This window comes from Lonchura striata, chromosome Z, assembly GCF_050655825.1.
Source record: "Lonchura striata isolate lonStrDom1 chromosome Z, ASM5065582v1, whole genome shotgun sequence".
NCBI lineage: Eukaryota > Metazoa > Chordata > Aves > Passeriformes > Estrildidae > Lonchura > Lonchura striata.
In genome coordinates, this window is record NC_140740.1 from 5392767 (window position 1) to 5412228 (window position 19462).

At 44.8% G+C, this 19462-nt stretch overlaps 1 protein-coding gene and 1 long non-coding RNA gene across 2 annotated transcripts in view; one reads left to right on the forward strand and one right to left on the reverse strand.

The window, feature by feature from the left end:
* Positions 1-626: 626 nt before the first annotated feature.
* Positions 627-17233, reverse strand: LOC146763597 (uncharacterized). Its single transcript, XR_014951466.1, has 3 exons — positions 8061-17233; positions 7015-7072; positions 627-6887 (listed from the first exon to the last, which is right to left on the reverse strand). It is a non-coding gene; the product is annotated as an uncharacterized LOC146763597 (long non-coding RNA).
* A 31-nt stretch (positions 17234-17264) lies between these two features.
* Positions 17265-19462, forward strand: part of PCSK1 (proprotein convertase subtilisin/kexin type 1) — a 28090-nt gene continuing 25892 nt past the window's right edge. Inside the window, exons 1-2 of the mRNA XM_021534007.4 lie at positions 17265-17585; positions 19052-19156. Of these exons, the coding sequence (XP_021389682.1) occupies positions 17403-17585; positions 19052-19156 (288 nt within the window). The 5' untranslated portion in view covers positions 17265-17402. The remainder of the gene's footprint in view (positions 17586-19051; positions 19157-19462) is intronic.

The following is a 19462-nucleotide window of genomic DNA, read 5'->3' on the forward strand; positions in this document are numbered from 1 at the left end:
ACCCGTGCTTCCAAAGAAAAACTGTGCAGGCTTTAGCTGTTAGGTCTCAAGGCAGTTTATTGTTAGTTATCTAACAGATTGTCTTCTCAGGCTGTGGCTGTTTGGTCAGTGGCCCAGGCAGAGGCACACACACCCTGACATCCTCTCTGACTGGTGTCTTCTTCTCTCTCCCCGCCCAGGGCTGCTGCTATATTTTATATGATATATTACGTATTACATGTTTATAGTTTTCCCCCAATACCTATTACCTATATTACAAAGTGCTTTTCTACTCTAAACCAATCTGTGAGTACCAACATCACCAAGAACATGGAGGTAAGGAAGAAGAAAGAGGAAGGACAGGATCAGCCCACTTTCCTCCGTCTTAGAACTTCTGACCCCCATGTACAAAGTGAAAACCCCCCTGTACAGGTGCTAAAACCCCCCTGTACAATACTAAAAAAATTTCCCCTCTATTTTGTAATTACTTTTACTATACTATCTAACCTTTTGTGACTGCTTGTTCCACCTCAAAAGTTGGTAACTCATTCCATGGCTCAAACTCAAAATCACAGCTGTTTTTCAGCTGTCTGCCCGGGTCTAGAATGCTTCTGACCAAGACCTGGAACCTCTAAAAATGTCTGAGAGACATTTTGAGTTTCCACACCCTCCACCAGCTATGTGGGAAATGGCACGAGCTCTCAGACATACTGACACATCCAGCTTAATCATCTTAACCCTGTTTGAACAGGAAAGAACCCCAGGTAGGATAAAAGAAAACGTGACATTTCTGCATGCAGAGAAAGAGGGGTTGCCTGGGTCATACTGGCGTGAGACACCAGCTGTGCCTGGGATGCCAGAGTTTGGATTCTCTAAATTAATACCTACAGCAGACGTGGATCCCTCCTCTCCTGGAGCACAAACCACCCTGTCAGGCTGGCTCCCCAGTCAGGATATCTGTATTCTGGAAATACACTGAAGGTTTCTTATTATGTCGTTTCTGTGGCTGGTTGTGTGAGTAAATCTTGTAGTCAGGCGAAGCATGAATAGTTTGGCACATATAATTTACTCAATGTATTCAGATGCGGTGCCCTGAATACTAAGCACTCTCTCCCATCAGTGAAAAAGACTGATTTTAAATGTTGGGGGCTTTTTTTCTCTTTCTTGGCAGTCAGAGGGGGTTATATATAAATCCTGCACTTGCAGGTATGTTTCAAATAAATAGATCTGGGTTTTTTTTTTATTTTTTAATTTTAAAAAAAATATCCAGGCTTGTACAACTGTCCTGTTGAGTCAGACTCCAAGGGGAAATATGGGAGGAAGGAAAAAGGTAGGACTGGACTGAAATGGAAGGGTAGTCTCTTGAAGAAGGCTGGAGGAAGCATGCCCTGTCCTCCCAGCCCTCAGTGGCAGGGCATCCAAGCTTTTTCCAGTCCCCAGAAGGCAGTGTCCTATCTCTATCACCCATGCCCAGTGCTGTTAGCCATCATCAGTGACTTCAAAAAGGTTCTGTTCCCATGGCCACATCTGGCAACACTTCTGTTCCCTGTCCCTGGGGAACGACTGGAAACACATCTGTGCATCCGTGCTGACAAGTGGAGGGTGTTTAGTATGCAGAAAGCTTCCCTTCTCTTTTCTTTTTACGTTTTTTTATTCTTGCCTTTTCTGGTTGTTTTGTTTTTTAATTAGAGAGCGCTAGAACAGTGAGCAGCTATTGTGGCACAGCCTGTCAGCTGCAGTGCTGGCAGGTGGGTATCTGCAGGTTGTGTCTTGGGCTTGCTGACAGGGACCTTACACAAATAATATCTCCTGCCTTCATCAGTCCCTCTGAAGCAGCCTGTCAGCTCAGGAGATGGGGAACAAGGCTCAGGCTTGATTGCAAGCCTCCAGCTCCCTGCTGGGGAGCTGAGAGGACAGGAATCAAACCCTGGGGCTGATTTCTAATTGGTAAAATAAGGAGACGTTTTAAACGAGATAGCTGCAATTAGGATGAGAGGCACTACAGAGATCAAGAGAAATGCTTCTTCATAAGAACAAGCTGTTGCTTCTCTCAAGGGGAGCAAGCAGGGGAAAGGTAGCCTGCCTGAAATGAGTTAGCTGCAGCAATTACGGAGGACACTCATAGACAGAAAGAAATCTCTTCCTTCAAGCTTGTGACTGATTTCAAAGGAATCAGGGCTCATTTTAAAATAAATGAATGCTATTAATCTGACAGCTTCCTTAGCTTGGTTATTTTGCTCTTACCTTCATGTTGGGAACATTATTTTTAATTATTTCTATAATTTTCAAGCATGCAAGGAGGAGCATGGGGCTACTGCAATGTTTGGGAAGAATGAGATAATATTGATAAATCCAGCAGGGAAAGCTAATGGTCTGCCAGGCCAGTGATGCTCATGGGGCAGTGGAGGTGTTGGCAGTGACTCCATTTACTATGGATAGTGACCAGCACTGCCTATTCCTTCATCCACACCTTTCCTTTCAAAAAGCCCTCAATCAGCTCTGGAACCAGAAGGGCCTAGAAGTGCTGTTTATCCCTAGAAACAGGGCTAGGAAGACAACTGCAAACTGTCTAGCAGTGGCAGATGGCAACTGAGATCAGAGCTAACACCAAAATTCCTGGTAAACACATCTCCCAAAAGTAGTGACAGAAAGTATCCTCTACTACCACGATGCTCTTACCACAAATCTCACTTCACCTTCTCTATTTTCTTCAGTGCTCATTTTAGTCTTCCATATTTAACACAGTCTTCAGGTTTCTGATATCTATAATTTTCTGGTGCCACTTCAGTTATGACACAGTTTAGATGTGACCTGGTCATCCACAGGAAGCTGGAGATAAAATTTCAAGCATTTGAAGAACACTTTTTGAGCTTATGCTGAATGCAGAGCAGCTGACTTTTCCCTAAAAGTTACTTACAAGCAGCACTAATTATCTTATTTTTCTGAAATTTTACCAGTGGCGTCAGTGCTTAAAAAAACCATCAAGACAGTCTGGAGAATAAGGTTTTTCTGGAAATGTTGAGCAGGGCTCAGAGCTGTAGATGATAAGCAAAAGGGAGCACAGAAACTGAATTTCTTCTGACAGCCTTCCCGGTGCAGCAATGTTGAGTATCAGAGAGAAGCAGAGGTTTCCATATCTAAAAATAAATTGAAACAAGAGCATCTTGTGGCCTGCTCAGTGGCATAGAGCAGCAGCAGCAGCTGCAGCACTTCCCTTGGTCTCCCCAATGCTTCAGCTGGGAGGATTTGGGCCACTGCCTTTCCTACATTGTTTAAATTGAAGCACTCCAAACAAACAGCCAACAAGTGTTTTGACATTACAAACTTGCCTTTAGGGCTTTTGCTTTTTCTCATGCAATTTTTTTCTTTTTTTTTTTTTTTTTTAAATCCTTCCTGCTTGTGCCTTGTGCTCCAGCTGCCTCATTAGCACAGAAGAAAAGGAGCCAGAGATAGTCCTGATTCTCATCTATTTCAGATCAAAGGAAAGAGAAAAACAGGGCAGAACCAGCATTTCCCAGGCAGAGCACGAGGAATCCTTAAAAATAAAAAAGCAAAGGCCAGGATCAAGCACTTCTTTTATGTCACAGGAGTGTGGCAGATAAAATTAGGTTCACAATGACCCAAATGCCTTGAGCAGAGATGTCTGTCCCAGTGCTGCCCTGGCCCTTTGCTGCATCCAGGGTGGCTACCTGGGGTTACCAGTGGCAGGTGAGGAGCCACACATTCCCAAAAACCTGCTGGCTCCCTTGCTGCTGCATTCCAAGGGTCTCTGTGCTCTTCTCAGGGCATGAAACCACACACGTGGGCAGCCCCTGGAGCCACCCAAGGAAAAACCAGGCAAGGTTGCTGTCAAAGCAACACAGCAATTGATTTTCTTGGTTTTAGATAAAAAACTTGGTTTAAGAGAAATACACATTTGAAGAAATTCTTCACTGTGATGGTGGTGAGGCATTGCCACAGGTTTCCAGAGAAGCTGTGAATAACCATCTCTGGAAATGCTGCAGGCCAGGTTGGACAGGGCTTTGACCAACCTGGTCCAGGGGAAGATGTCCCTGCCAGTGGCAGGCAGAGTGCAGCTGGATGCTCTTTAAATGGTTTTATGATTTTGGAGGAGGAGTTCAAATCTAAGGTCACATTTTAACCTAAATTATACCAACACAATCAGATATTGATCTGAGTCTTGACATATCTACATTATTTTATCTCTGCCCTCAGTATAGTTTGAAGAGGATTTTGAAGGAAACCCTAGAAATTAGGTTTCAGTAGATATAAATGTTTGGGGGTTTTTTTGTTTGGTTGGTTTTTTGTTGGTTTTTTTTGGTTTTTTTTTTTTTTTTTTTTTTCCAAAATTGAATATATTGCTGCTGTTTGGTGGATGTCTGTTAACTCTTGATGGTATCACCAAAGTGCTGAGTAGAGCCTTGGATTTCAAAGCTAAGCACAGTGGTGATTGTTGCTTGTCAGTAAACATCCACCTTCTTCTCCCCTCAGGGGGGCAAAACCAGCTTGCTCCAGTGGAAAAATTAGGAGCTAAGCCCTTTCAGTGCTTCAAAATTGGCTTCCAATGGATATGAAGAATGAAATGGATTTTTTAAGTTAACTCAGTTTCTGGATAAAGCACTGGCTTGTCCCCTGAGTGCTGAGGTTTTATTTGTCTGGCTGCATGGTCCCTGAAAAGTCATGGCATCTGTTCCTCCAGTTTCTCTCTGAATAAAAGAGAAATAACAATTCTGTTCCTTGTAAAGAGTTAAGCTGATCGTGCTGTCTTAGTGTTTTATCTCTTAACTTGCCATTCTCCCGAAAGGAATTATGGGATGCTGTCAGAGTAGGAATCAAAAAACATCAGGATTTCTCCTTAAGATATTCTTAGCATTTGTAAAACTAGAACATATACCATTGTTTATTCAGTTGAAACAGATGTATGATTTCTGGCTTTCTCTCCAAACCAAAAGCAGAAATGCTGGTGAAACCTCATGCATGAATAGATTTAGGAGTTTTGTTACCTTGCACCAGTGAGAAAATTCTGCGTTGCAGCTCTGTGTTTTGTGCTTAGTCCTCTTCCATTGTTTGCAGAAGCCAAAAGAAGAGGTAGAAAGGAGGACTGACAGCCTCTCCCACCTTTCCATGGACCATCACTGTCCTGGATCTGCAGCCAGAGAGGCACCCAGAGAGATGGACACCATGGTGTGGCACACGAGCACCTGATGGGCACGGGACAGATAAATGAGATACCAGGCTGCCTGCTGCAAACATCCATTGCTCTGGCAACTAAGGATGGCTTTTTGCCTAAGGAAGCAACCTGAAAAAACACCAAGATAACACAACACCTCTTAAATTTCATCAGTTGAAGGAGGGAAGGCAAGGCAAGGCAAGGCAGGAAAACAAGTAGCACATGGACAGAGAAGCAGACACATAAGCGCCCCAAAATCCAGAAGAGCTGGATGCCAAGATGCCAGTAAGGCCAGGGAATTGCATTAGAGACTATGTCCAATCTACTAAAGCCCACAGAAGTCATTAGAAAACTAGAAAACTATCAAGTGGCTGACACTACATTCAACACATTTTTTTCCTCCATTTTCCCCTACACTCCCTCATTACCTTATTTTTTTTTAGCTCCGAGAAAAATATTGGCACACAAGCTTCCACTCGGGAAACAGGGTTAGAATTTTCTTCTCTCTCTCTCTTTCTCTCTCTCTCTCTCTCTCTCTCTCTCTCTCTCTCTCTCTCATTGGCATTTTGTTCTGAAATTTTCTTCAAGAACTGTTTATTCTGAGAAGTGCAATGTTCAAATGAATGCCACGGTCACTTTGAATACTGCAGAGCCATTTAACCACCCCTCTCATCTCTGAAATCAGTTGTGTAGGTGCATGACACTCTGACAGTGCAAACAAACATCTGCTCCTGTGGGCGTGGGCTTGCTCACTCCAACATGCTCTTGAATCTAATTGGGAATTTCCAGGCATATATTGCTCACACTCTTTTCAAAATAACTTATAAGTATAAAGTGTATGAATTAATCATCCTTTTAATCTAGCAAAAGCTGTGCTATATCTGCTCAGTCACGAGACATTTATTTCTGTTCTGGGTATTCAGGATGGAATATTTTTGGTTTGGTTGTTGGGTTTGGATTCTTTTTTTTCCAGAAGTGCTGAGAGGAATTTCCAGCTTAAAGAAACAAACCAGCTGGTTTTTGCAACAGAAAAGAGATTTAGCAGCATGGTTGTCAATCCTACTGTCTGAAGGGAGAGGGTGAACTGAGGCTGTTTGATTGGGTTTGTCCAGAGCTTCACACCACATTGAAGTGCATGTGCAGTGTGATAGCATGAGTGTTCTTGTAGCTCAGAGTCTGGACACATGCTCCAGGCAGTCAGCAACATTTCTCTGTCCAGTCTCCTCCATGTTGTGGATGGGAGCTGTGGCCACTCAGGCACCAGTCCAGGTGTTGGGGTGTCACTGACCATTCTGGTCATGCTGTTGCCCATGCTGGACCCTGGAGTGGGCTGTGCTGAAGTATGAAGGTGATTGAAGTACTGAACACATAGACAAGGTGAGTTTCACAACCAGCAATACTGTCATATCAAAAGCCAATCCTATAGAGTGGACATTAATCTTAGTCCAGACACCATGGAGAATAAATATTAGGAAGCAATAGGAAAAAAGGAAGTGGCCTCAGATTGTGCTAGAGAGGGTTTAATTTGGAACTGGGAGAAATTTCTTTGGCACAAAAGGGGTTGTCAAGTGTTGGAACAGGCTTCCCAGGGCAGTGATGGGGTCACCATTCCTGGGAGGATTTAAAAGACATGTAGATGTGGAGCTAAGGGAAATGGTTCTGTGGTGGGTTTTGCAGTGCTGGGTTGAGGTTGAACCTGATGATCTTAGAGGGTTTTCCAATCCAAATGATTCTATGACTGTAAAGGAAACATGGGAAAATTACTGGGACTATAACATACATCAGATGTGCTGGCCTGAACAGGACACTTCTGCCAGACTCATGAGAAGGAGAAAGGGTGAGTTAAAAGGAAGAGTTCCACTCACCTGCATGACCTTTTCTGGCAGTTATGACACAGGAGGCTGATTGTTCAGTGATTGTATCCTGTTAGAAAAATAAACTTTTTATTTACTTGATGTGGAGAAGAAACTTTTAAGTGGTTCTTGTGATTGAAAATAAGGAATTTTTTTGCAATATATATTTTCAGCAAAAGTTGCTATGATTTCGCTGGAGGAGAAAGGCACATACAGATATTGGAAGAGTAGCTGAAGTAGTCTCTAATTAAAATTTATCCCATTTCACTCCTTAGTTAGAGAAGGTCATTTAATAATGATGGCTGTCTTAGCAGCTTCATCAAAGTGGTACATTTAAGCCAAATAGCACAATGTTTTATGTGATATATTCTAGGATATGGTGAACTATAAAATACTAGTCACAAAGTCAATCCAGATTTTTATGGGAAAAAACCATTAAAAGAGAAGCAATTGCAAGAATGTGAAATGTCTACAGCAATTCGAAGAGGAGCTGGTATGGCTTGCCTTCTATATTGATTTTGCTTTCTGCTTAGCAACAGGATCTCATGTGGGTTATATAAAACACAAAAACATCCAACAATATGATTCAGGATAACCTTTTCTGGAAATATTGCTGGTATTAATCTTAGATGGAACTGTTTCACCTTGGTAGATTTGAGCAATAAAACACAAACCTGAAGTAGCTGATCTGTGGGGAACTAACTGGAGTGCTTTCTTGCACCTAAACAAAGGCTTTGATTTTAATGTGCTTAAATACATCTTTATGTGATATCTGTTCAAATGTATCAGGGGCAACTGAAGACAAAGAAAATGGTTGATGGAAAGTAGCTTAGATAAAACAGGCTGTCCATAATACCTCATTTCAGAGAGAAAAGGATTTGTTAAACGTTCTGTAAAATTCCAAGAAACCCCAAGTATTTCTATTTATGTCCTTCCATTCAGGTCTCCAGCAATATTACAGTAGGATACCTTTTGTTCTGCACCCAATCTGGTAGCTTTTGCAGGACTACTGAAACATTTTTGTGAAGTTTAAATGCATGTGATTTGATTTCACTAACCTTTTACATCTTTTTTCTGATGATACTCGAGTGACTGTATTCCCCAGAAAGGACATTTTTGCCTGTGGCGAGACACCATCGTCTTGGAAGATGCTTAATGTTTTCAGCTGTCACTGGAATTAATTTTAGCTTGTTGGGAGCCAAATTTTCTTTGCTTACATGGTCGGCTTTGTTTGTCCTGCAAGGTCCTCCCCAGTCCTGTGGCTCTGTGCTGTGCCTGAATTGTCTTTTCCTAGAGGAAAAGATGGCAGACTGCTCTTCCCTGGAGTTAACAGTGGCTGCAGGGAAATCCCAACATGTCTTTTCTATGCAGGAGGAATAAATTTCTGTGATTGTTTGGCATAAGAAAGGTGATTTGTCTTTGACATACACTCTTCTTCTTCTTTTGCAGCTTTCCTTAAATACAGGATGAGATTAAAACATCCATTGTCACGTGAAGCTGCTATTTCTGTAGATGACAAAGGAAATATTTCTTCAGATAACTGGCAGACATTGTGTGGAATGTAATATTAAAAAAAAAGCCAAACCCAAAGAGATGGGTTCAGGTTACACAGTAAACTCAGAAATGCCAATACGTGTGTCTAGGGGTAGTTTTCTTGCCTTTTTATGCATGCAGCACCTCCTTTTGTACCCCACCAGCACTCTTCACTGCTTCTTGATCTCCTGGCTCTGCTTTGCTTGTGGGGGATTTCAGCCCTTTCATGTGGCAGCACAGGGTGCTGAGACAGTACAGGTAGAGAAAGAGACTTGTGTCTCTTCTTGGCTCCCCTGCCTTTCATTGCAAATGTTATAAATCCTATCTCTCAACAGGCACTTTACCTTTGTGATAATTTATAGATGTTGATGACACACTGTAGTGGGCTGACCCCACCCAGCCTTTCACTCATTACCTTGTGCCAGGGGATGGGGAGGAAAAAATTCAAAGGGAGGCAAAGAGAGTCATGGGTTGAGATAATGGAGTTTATTAAGCAGCACAAAAGCTGCCCATGTAAGCAAAGCAAAATAAAGGATTCATTCAGTACATCCCACTGTCAGGCAGACGTCCAGCTGCTTCCTGAGAAGCAGAGCCTTGCAAAGACAAATGCCATAATCACTAACATCCCATCTTCCTCCTCCCTTCCCTTGAGTTTTTTGCTGAGCCTGACATCATATGGCATGGGACAGCTCCAAGGTTGGCTTGAATATCTCCATGTCCCCCCCTAACTTCCATCCCACTCCCAGACTGCTTGCTTTGGGACAGGGTGGAGGAAAGAGAGAGGAAACCTCAGCGTGGGGTGAGCACCACCGCTCACAGCAATGCATCACAGAGGCTGCTGTGAGGAAAGTGACCTCCATCCCAGCCAGATGCAACCTAAAAAAGCCTTCCCCTTCAGCCCTTCAGCTCTCAATTTCTGACTCTAACTCCTCCCACTCAAGCAATGGGAGGCAGTGAGGAAAGGGGACTGTCATCAGCTCAAAGCATTCCCTCTGACACTCTTTTCTCCTCACGCTTCCTTCCCGCCCCAGCACAGCCCTTTCCCTGGGCTGCAGGCCCTCAGACAAGCCCATGCCAGTGTGGGTCCTCTCCATGAGCCACAGCTCCTGGCTGAGAATGAACCCCTGCACAGGCACCTCTGCCCACACCAAAATATTCCTTACACCAAAACCAAACTTATGCCGTCACAACACCAACAAAAGTGGCCAATTTACAAACACAATAAAGCTCCAGTGATTGGACCCTCACAACATTACAACAGTAAACTATTCCCCACAATTATTCCACTCTTCTGGGTGTTTCCAGTCCAAGTTTGGTTCACTAACCCTCCCAATTGCTTGTCTTTATCTTAAAACTCTGACCACGTCCTTCCTATTTCTAACTGGAGGGAAAAAGCAGATCCAGATGCCATCCTCCTGTTCTTCCTACTGCCCAGGAGAACACAAAAAAGTGAGATGGTGAAGCCACCTCTACACTGAAAGGCCACAAGCAAAAATTACAGGGAAAGACAACTGCTCAGAAGGGGTCCTTTCTTTTGTACTTGTTGATGGTGTGGGTCTCTGCCTCAACCATGCCCATCTAATGGCACTGGGTGCTGGGAAAGACACAGCCAAGTCCCAACAGAGTGGTGAGGAGGCTTCTCAGAAGACCTCTTAATTTTAGAAATCTCCCTGAGATCAGCAGGGCCAGGGCAGCTCCATTTGCTGTGACACAGGACACTTAATCACAGTATCATGTATTTCAGCCCATGAAGTGGGAAGAAGAGGTTTGCCTTCTTATCTTTGCTTCTCACCATTCTACCCTTATTTTCAAGCAGTAATAAATTATTGTCAATTAAATTGAATTAGTTAAATGAAATTAATTTCTCCCAAGTCGTATCTGTTTAGCCTGCGACAGTAATTAGCAAATAGTGATCTCCCTGTCCTCATCTCAACCCATGAGCTGCTGCTGTTGCTTTTTTCTTTCCCACCACCCTTTGGGATTAGGGAGAGAGCAGCAGGGTGGAGGCCTGGCAGGCAGACCTGGTCATCCCACCACAAATATGAAGGCATTTAATAACTTTGTACCATTAGCACTTAATACACTTTTTATTTAGGGTGACACCACGGGATTTTTTGTGATTTTGGGCTTATATTTCCTGTGGTGCAGAGGATTTTTGAAAACTCCTCCAGGAAATCCCCATGGGAAATAATTCAGCAGTATAACAGATGCAGGGCTCAGAACAGCAAGATCCAGGCATCTTTAACGGGATGAGTGTGTACATGATATAAGAGGAAAATACTTGGCATTCCTTTCTGGGTTCAGGAAAATTCTCTGATGAGGAGACAGTGGAGACCCAGGGAACCTGGAGGTCCTGGATGGAGCTTCTATGGGACAGAGCTAGATGGAGGAGTGCAAGACCATGCGCTGTGGAAAACCTCTGCTGCTGCATCCTTGAAGCATTTTCTAAAATGCATACCCTACCCTTAAAAAATTGTGTTTGCTTTAGCTGCTACAGCATTGGTAAAAAATGCTTCCAACCACAGACATGGCATAAAAACAGAAGGGCTGTTTTTTTGTGTTTATCAGCTTTGGACAGGGCTGAGTGATTTACTTTGAAATACCATTCCTTTGTCACAGCTGAACCTGAACTCAAAGGATATTTAAAAAGATCTTTTCCAACTGTCACTGGTACTCAGTAGCCCAAACTCTTGCTCCTTTGAAGCTAAATTGTAATAATTTGAATAAAATAACACTCAAGTGCTGTTGTAGTTTGGCACTACAACAGCACTTGAGTTATTAGATAAAGGTAAGCAGGCAGCACTTGGAAACCACCAAAAGTATAAAAAAGCACCCAAAAGCATGATGTGTGGCCAAGTGTCACCCAGCAGGGCAGGCTGTGTAGCACAGACATTTGAGATACTGCCCCAGGGAGCAGCAATACCCAGGCACAGGCCAGGATTATCTTCAGCCTGATGCTGTATTGGCCAAACCAACATGGGGATGTTTTATTTTCAGTATCAGGATGGTTAGACTCATTCCACATTGGCATTATACAAGCCTTTAAGCAGTGAAATTATGGGGAGAGGAATTTTATGCTCTATGAAGAGATGAGACTGATTTTAAGCAAGTTTAGGGACGTAGCTGAGTGGTGGGCTTGGCAGCGCTGGGCTGGACTTAAGGGTCTTTTCAACATTGGTCATCCTGTTCTGTGATTCTTTTCTCTTATCTGTGTACATTATAGATTCAGTATTGGCTTTGGTAATAAGCACTGGCAATTTAGTTTCTCCCAGTTTTCTGCAGTGAGACTACCCTTTCCTCAAGAAGAAAGCTTTCCTGAAATTTTAACCTAAAATAATAATTTATTGTATTTTTTTATCCCCTCATTGCTTAAAAAAAAAAAAAAAGAGAAAGGGATGACACATTTTTAAATATACTTTTTTTATACAGATCTGAATGGGGTTTAATCTGTTTTTCCATGTGTTTTTTCTCTTCTCTCATGTATTCATGCTCTTTGTTCTTTCCGGTCTTTTCTGTTTCATCCTACTTGAAATGGAACATGAGGAGGAAGAACACAGCATAAGAGCCATTTAAAATAATTAATCAATGTACTTAGTCTTCTAAAAATACTCATACAAAACCAACCCCTTTAAAATAAACATGTAACTAAAACAGTAATTTTGAATTCTCAGAAATGTTTTCAACAAGGCGAAATATTAATTATGCTGTTATTAAAATAAATCAACAACAGCTTTATAAATTTATTCATCCTTCTATAAGGATTTACTGAAGAGCTTGCAAGTGAGGACAATAAAATCATTACCATAAAATAAATATTATTAAAAGTGTAACACAAGTATGAAGAAATTTATAATGTCAGATTTGCAGATACAGGTGATAAAATGTTTCTTTAAAATATTTCCTTTCTTCGTTCACTTCTTCTATCAGGATTACAAAAAAAATAAACCCAAAATATAAACACCAATAATATTTCTTTCTATCACCATCAGTAAAATATTTGAGTTGGACTTTGTCCTTACCAAGTAGAGAGATTTTTACCATTTCCCTGTGGGCATCCACCTTCCCTACAGTCCCACCTATGAGTTTTCCCAGGGTTTTTTGCTTGGCTTGGCTTCAGCCAGAGGGCAAACAGAGCCATCCAGGTGGCCACAAACCTGTGGTTGTTCCCCAGCCGCTCTTGCTGGCCCCGGGTGGCTCCTGGTGTCATTAGGGCCCCTGTTTAACTCTGTGTATGGCCGGGAGGGCATGTTTGTGTTTCATTTGTACAGACGTGATTAGCTCCTTCTCAGGGCTTGTCTGCTGTAAAACTGGAAATGTGTCATGCGCTATTACCCAAGCAAATGTAATGCCCCCAGAATAAATATGCCCCGCGAGCTCCCGGGCTGTAATTGATGGAAAAACAGGTGTTCCCCCTTATCCTCTGTGATTGCCTGCACATATGGCCTCTTTTATGCCGTCCTCCAACTGCTTTGTAATGCTGGCTCCTGCAGAAAAAGAAATAGTGTTACTGTAAAAGAGTGGGTTTCGAGAGTGTTCTTCAGTCCACAGCCAAATTAAATACAAGCAGCACAGCCCTTTTTGGTATTTAACTAATTAAACTGCAGCAGCCGCCACAAGCACTTCAGGCACCAAACTGCATTTTCAGCTACTCTTGTTTTAAAACGTGGTGCTCTGACTTTGCAAATAAAATCTACATATAGCACAAATTCCTATTTGAGTGGTGTTAACATCCTCAGATTGGACCCTCCAAATAGAAATCAGCTCCTGGTTGGTTTTACACCTTACAGCCTGAAGTTTTGTGTTGAAAGGCTCATTTATCTCCCAGCAGCTGTGTAAGACCCACTGGCCTTGCAGTGTGAAAACCAGGAAGATTTTGGAATGAAGCACAGGCAGAAATGTCAATGGTCCCTTTATATAACAGGTTTTCTACAAGATTTTGCTCTCCTGGGTGAATGCACTTGCTGGAGAAACAAAAGAGAGGAGGCTGAACAGCTGGAGGGTCACCCTTAAGAGGTGAAGGCTGGTGATACCCAGAAGCCAAAATATTTAGTCTCGGACTGGGGTGAGTGCTGGTCCCTGTGATTTGTTCCCCCCAGCACATGAATCTGTCTCTGCATCACTCTTCCTGTCCAGCAAGGCTTGCAGTGGACAGGATAAGTCTTTGCTTCAGCTGTCTGGGGTGGTGGAAGATTCCTAGAGTCAAGACCAGGTCTTTGTCTACCCAGCAGTGTGTGCAAGGACTCAGTGACATGTTCAGGATTTGTTCCTCCTGCTCCCTAAACACACCTCTTATGGTTTCTCACAGAGAAGGTTTATTGTTTACCCATCAAGAACTACCAGTATTTTAACTTAAATTCAGCTCACATATTGAAAGCAAGCTCTGTGGGTAGACAAAATGTGCTTGGCTTGATCTTAAAAAAAAATCAAATGGGTTGATCAAGATATGACATCAGAGATTAATCTTCTATCTGGCTTTTACATTGTCACTGATATAAAAGAAAATGTCATTACATAATACCTTTCCTCATTCAAAATACACTTGCAACAAAACAAGGTGATAAAACAGTGGCATCCTCCTGAACTCTTTTGAATTTTCTGCAGATAAACATGGTATGTTTACCTGCCTTTGGTTTTCTTTATGTCCTGCTCCTGTTTATCTCTGGTCTTTCCTTAACTGCCTCAGCAAGAAGGCAGTTGCTCCTCTTCTATTAGGTGCACAAAGAAGAAGAAATGCATTTCTCTCACTTTATCCCTTCCTGGGGAGCTTTCATTTCTGCGGCAGCTTTCTCAATTCACAGCTGTCAGAGTCTCATGCCTGTGCTTCCCACCCTCTAACAGATAAATTCCACAGAGCTCTGGCCACTATTCAGAGGTGCTGAAGCTCCTGAACCCCTCCAGATTTCCCCACTGCATGGTTCTGACTGAAGGGATGTGGTGAAGCCACAGGGTACCAGCTGCAGAGAGTGATGGCCACACCAGGAACAGATGATGGAGAGATGCCATGGCAGCCAGCACAGAGCTGGGCTCGAGATTATAGACTTGAACTTGGAATAAGGATTGCTAGGTTTGAATAAGTTATGTCTACTAACAAGCGAGGAAATAGGGTGTTGGATGAAAGTACCTGGCTTTTCAAAACCAGCCTGTCTCCCTTTCTTTTTCATGGACAAGTCTTTGAAGGATCAGAAATGTGGGCACAAAAACACAGCTACAACCTCAAATATTTGCATGCCTTTTGACAGTAAGGGAGAAAAACCCACTAAGATAAAATCCTGGCCCTTGTAATTTAGGATTTCATCCTCAGTTTTACACACTGTATTGGTAGATAGCTTACCTATGTGAAAAGGAATATTTTGCACTAGATCTACAAGGGTATATTTCTGCCTGGGGAATATAACAATTCCCACTGGAAAAAACCTCCTCACAAGGTCCTTATTGAGATGTGGATCCCCTGGAAGCAGGTCTACCTTGAATTCCATGTTAAACTGAAGTTATAAAGAAGAAATAATATTTTCATAACCAGGCTTTTTTCTCATCTTACACTCGGGTAGAGTACCACTGGGTGCAGTAGGGATTAAATAAATATTTCACTGATAAACAACAAGCCTAAATTGTTTATGAAGCATAAAACAATTATCTTTGACTCCACCTGATGCTGCTGAGCAAGCTGTTCCTATTTGTTGTGCTATTATTAGATGGGAATGAAGTACATTGGACAGCATCTTTCCTGAATGGATGACATAAGCAAGTCCATGTAGCACAGACTCACTCTCCAGCACAATTCAGAACTCTATACTCAGCCCATCACCATCCATTGAAGGATTTCTTTAAAAGCAAACACGTGTGAATGAATTTATCATTTACTAAAGAGTGCCTAGGCTTTCAAAACCCTCCTGTGGATGTAGATGTTCTGACACTACTTAAAGACTTGAGGATATAAATTGTCATTATACATACATACAACTCTGATTCCATTTCTGTATTGAAACAATATTTCTGCAGATTTCCTTAACACAAAATGCATTCCAGCTTGCAGTCTCAGTGATGAGAAATGAGAGGTAAAAAAGCACTTTGTGTTTTGAGTAGAACACTGTTGGTAACACTCATACAGGAAAAACCCACATGGAATCAGAAATTGCTTGGTGAGGTGGCCACATTTAAATAAAGCCTCAGAAACAATTCTAAAAATGGAACCGAGGGAACTTTAAGGCATCTGTCCAGGAAAGAGAAGAAAAGACATTTTTGGCAGTGAGCACTGAGAAAACCATGCAGAGAATAAAATAAATTAAAATGACCACATGCCCTCATTGCTGCCTTGGCTTTGGTAAACCTTGACCTGTTGTTACACCATGTTGCAGAAAGCAAACATGGGTGAACCACAGGATGGTGTTTCAGTGCCATTTTTTCAGTGTTCTATATCAATATTTATTGATATTGGCAGTTCTAGTATACTTACTACACACTCACCCTTTCTCCCTCTAATGGATCCATTCATATTCCTTTTATTTGAGGCTCCTACTCTTATGGCTCGCAGAGCAGTGGCAGTGATTACAGTCCCCTGACCCCTGTGGGCTCATGGAGATGCCCAGAACCATATCCACTCTCACGGGGATGTCTGAGAATGAGATGTCAGACACTGAAACACTGATCTTTTAAAATATTTTCCTCTCCTGATTGTTTTGTATTTATGTTTTGGTTATTTTCCCATTGTAGAAGCCAGTGAAGAGCAAGGCAGGCATACGTGTCACTCCATAGTAAATGGAAGGAAGCATGGTATTGAAGCACAGATATAAAACCAGCTTGCTAAAATTTACAGTTAAAAAGTTGGAAGACTCAAGAAATTAAATACAGTGCACCATAAAGTGAAGATGCTAAAAGGTTCCGTTTCCAAGGCAAGGGGTATTTAGAAAGCATCAGGAAAGTTTTAGAAGCATTTTCTAACACGTGAAAAGACAATTAAAAGGTAGAGGGAATATTAAATAAAACTGAAGGAGCTGGGGAAATGCAGATGCAAAATAAAAATGTATAAATAAATGTTTAACAAATTGAAGTAGTTGCTGAAAAAACACAACGTGCACACCACTGGATGCGATTAAAAGAATAAAAATTGAAATTATTTTTAAACGAGAAATTGTACAAAATTAATAGCTGTATTTGAGGATAAGCATATTTGCCCACCATCACCAGGGTGGGCAGGGTGCCCATTCATGCCGCATGTCTGTGGTGTGTCAGAGGTGTCGGGGGACAATGCACGGTAATCGTGCTGTGCTGCCCGGTGCGTTAGAAGCCCAGTTGAACAAAAAATGCTAAATTCACCTCGCTGTGCCCTCGCAGCGAGGCAAGAGCTGACGCGGGCTGGGGGCAGAAAACCCACCCGCGACGGGATGGGTGCGAGGGGCGGGCGGGGTCCGCGCTCCTGCCTCACCTCGGCTCGGGCTCAGTCTCACCGATCACCTACAATAATGGAAAAGATCGCGCACCAGCCCCGACTCGACCCTCGGGGGCCAAACCCCGCATCCCCCGTCGCGCAGAGCCGCTGCCACCCCCGCCATCCCCCGTCCCCGTCCCCCGGGCTTCGCCCCCGCCTCCATCCCGCTCGCCTCCGCGCCCCCCCGGGAATCACCCCCCCGGCTCGGGGGCCAGGTACACTTGACGTCAGGATGGCTGTCGTCGTTTTGACGTGTAAACACTCATTTCCATTCCGGCTCCGGAGGGTCTGTGAGCCTCGGGCAGCCGCGCCGGCAGGCAGGGAAGCAGGCAGGGCTCCGCTCCGCGCTATCGCGTAGCAACGCGGCGCCGCATCCCGCCCGCATCCCGCCCGCCCGCATCCCGCCCGCATCCCGCCCGCATCCCTCCCGCGTCCCGCGGCCATGGCCGGGCGGCGCTGGGCCGGCCCGTGCGCGGCCCTGGCCGTGCTCCTGGCAGCCTGGTCCCTGCCCCGAGGAGGCAGCGCCGGGCGGCTCTTCCTCAACGAGTGGGCAGCGGAGATCCCGGCCGGCCCCGACGCTGCCAGAGCTATCGCGGACGAGCTGGACTACGACCTGGTGGGGCAGGTACGGCCGGGCAGGGGACATCCCGCAGGATGCTCCGCGACGGGGCTCCTCTCCCATCCCGCGAGGCTCCTTCCTTCCTTCCCCTCTCCCTCAAACTTGTGCCCGCCTGCCGCCCGCGGGGCTCCGGGGAGTTTAGAGCTCCCGGTCCCCCACCGCAGCCTCCCCGGGTCCGGGTGCTCCCCTGGCGCCCGGCCAGGGACAACTCTCTCGGAGCGGACGGGGCAGGGCGACTCGGCTCCTCCTCGGGGGACCGGGAGGGGACCTCCGGCTTTCCTTGAGGGGAGCGGGCAGGGCGCTCCCGTTCTCCTTGGCGGGACTGGGCAGGGTCGGGCGGGAGGTCCGGCTCTCCCTGGAGGGGTCCAGGCAGGGCGGCTGGCTGTCCCTGAGGAGAACGGACAGAGTCCGGCCGGGCACCCCGCGGTGCCACAGGGGACCGGGCAGGGCGCCCGGCGCTCCCCCGGCAGTCCGGGCAGGAGGAGGAGGAGGGTGTGGGGGGTGTCGGCTGCGACCCCGCGCCGCCTCCGCCCCGCCGGCTCCATTTCCATCGCGGGGCTTCTCTCCAGCCATCCCTTGGGCGCTTTTTTGGGATGCCGTGACGTCAGCGTTGTCAGGGATGAGTAAGTGCCGTGAGGGAGCAGCCTCGTCTCACGTCCCGGTGAGGGTCCTGTGCCGGGCACGGCGTCCCCCAGCGCTGGGACCCTGCTGCCCCCGGCCCGGCCCCGTGGTCGGGGTCGCGATCAGCCCCTCTCCATGCGATCTCCCCTCTCTGACTGGGGATGTCCAGGGTCAGCCCCCTCTGGCCGCCTGCCCAGCCCTGCTTTAGGGCACGGCTGTGTTCAACGCGCTCCCAAACCCGTAGGTGTGACCCCACCTCCGTGGGTTTGGTCCTCCTGCCCTTATAGCCGGTACATTTGCCCCCGCAGCTGTCAAAGAGCCGGTCCTTAGGGAAGTGGGGTGTTCAAAGTCAGTGGGGTGCACTGACTGGCGGCTGGCTGGTTACTGAGCAAGTGAAAATGCTGCTGCAGTGGGTGCCTGTACAACCCAGCCCTGCAGTGAGGTGTCTGAAGTCATGCAAAAAGATTTTCACACCTGTCCACCTGAAACCCAGGAAAAGCAGATAAAACTGGTGTGCGACCTGCCCACTGAAATGTGGCCTTGCCAAGGTGTGTCCATGAGTGTAGTGGTCACTAGTACAGGCGCTGTGTAACTTGAGTCCTGTAGTAGTAGTGACTGCACTCGTGTAGCCCAAATGAAATTACTCCCCCAGCTTCTTCTAGCAGCACACAGGCTGAGAGAAGCACTTGTTACTGAAAGAATGCTTCCTTATTTGGATTAAAAGATCTACAGGCTAGTTTCTTGCTCTTTTGTCTTTAAGGCAGCGTGAATTCTTTCAGAGTTTGGTTGTTGCTATTTGCTCACAGTGGGGAAATACTTCCTGATAATTAAAGCATGCCTGTGTCTTACAGATTGGATCACTGAAAAACCACTACTTATTCAGACATAAGAGTCACCCAAGACGGTCCCGAAGAAGTGCTATTCATATCACTAAGAGACTATCTGATGATGAGAGGGTAAGTGTTAAATTTATTCTTTTTTTTTTTTAATCTTTTTTTTATTCTGTCTCTTTACCACTAGCTTCATAAAGAGGTCACAGGCAGGCCTTCCTCATTTTGCAAGTCTAATATATTCAGCCATCCATACTCATGCTGAATAATACTTAACTATTCTGTCATTCACAGGCAGAGTCTGACCCTCCCTTACCACATATTTTACAAGAGCTTTTCAAATTGAGATTTAAGATGTGCAGCACCAGAATTTAAGATGTTGATGTGCCACTGAAGAAAATGTGAACGGGGAACCAAGGGGCTGGATTCAAA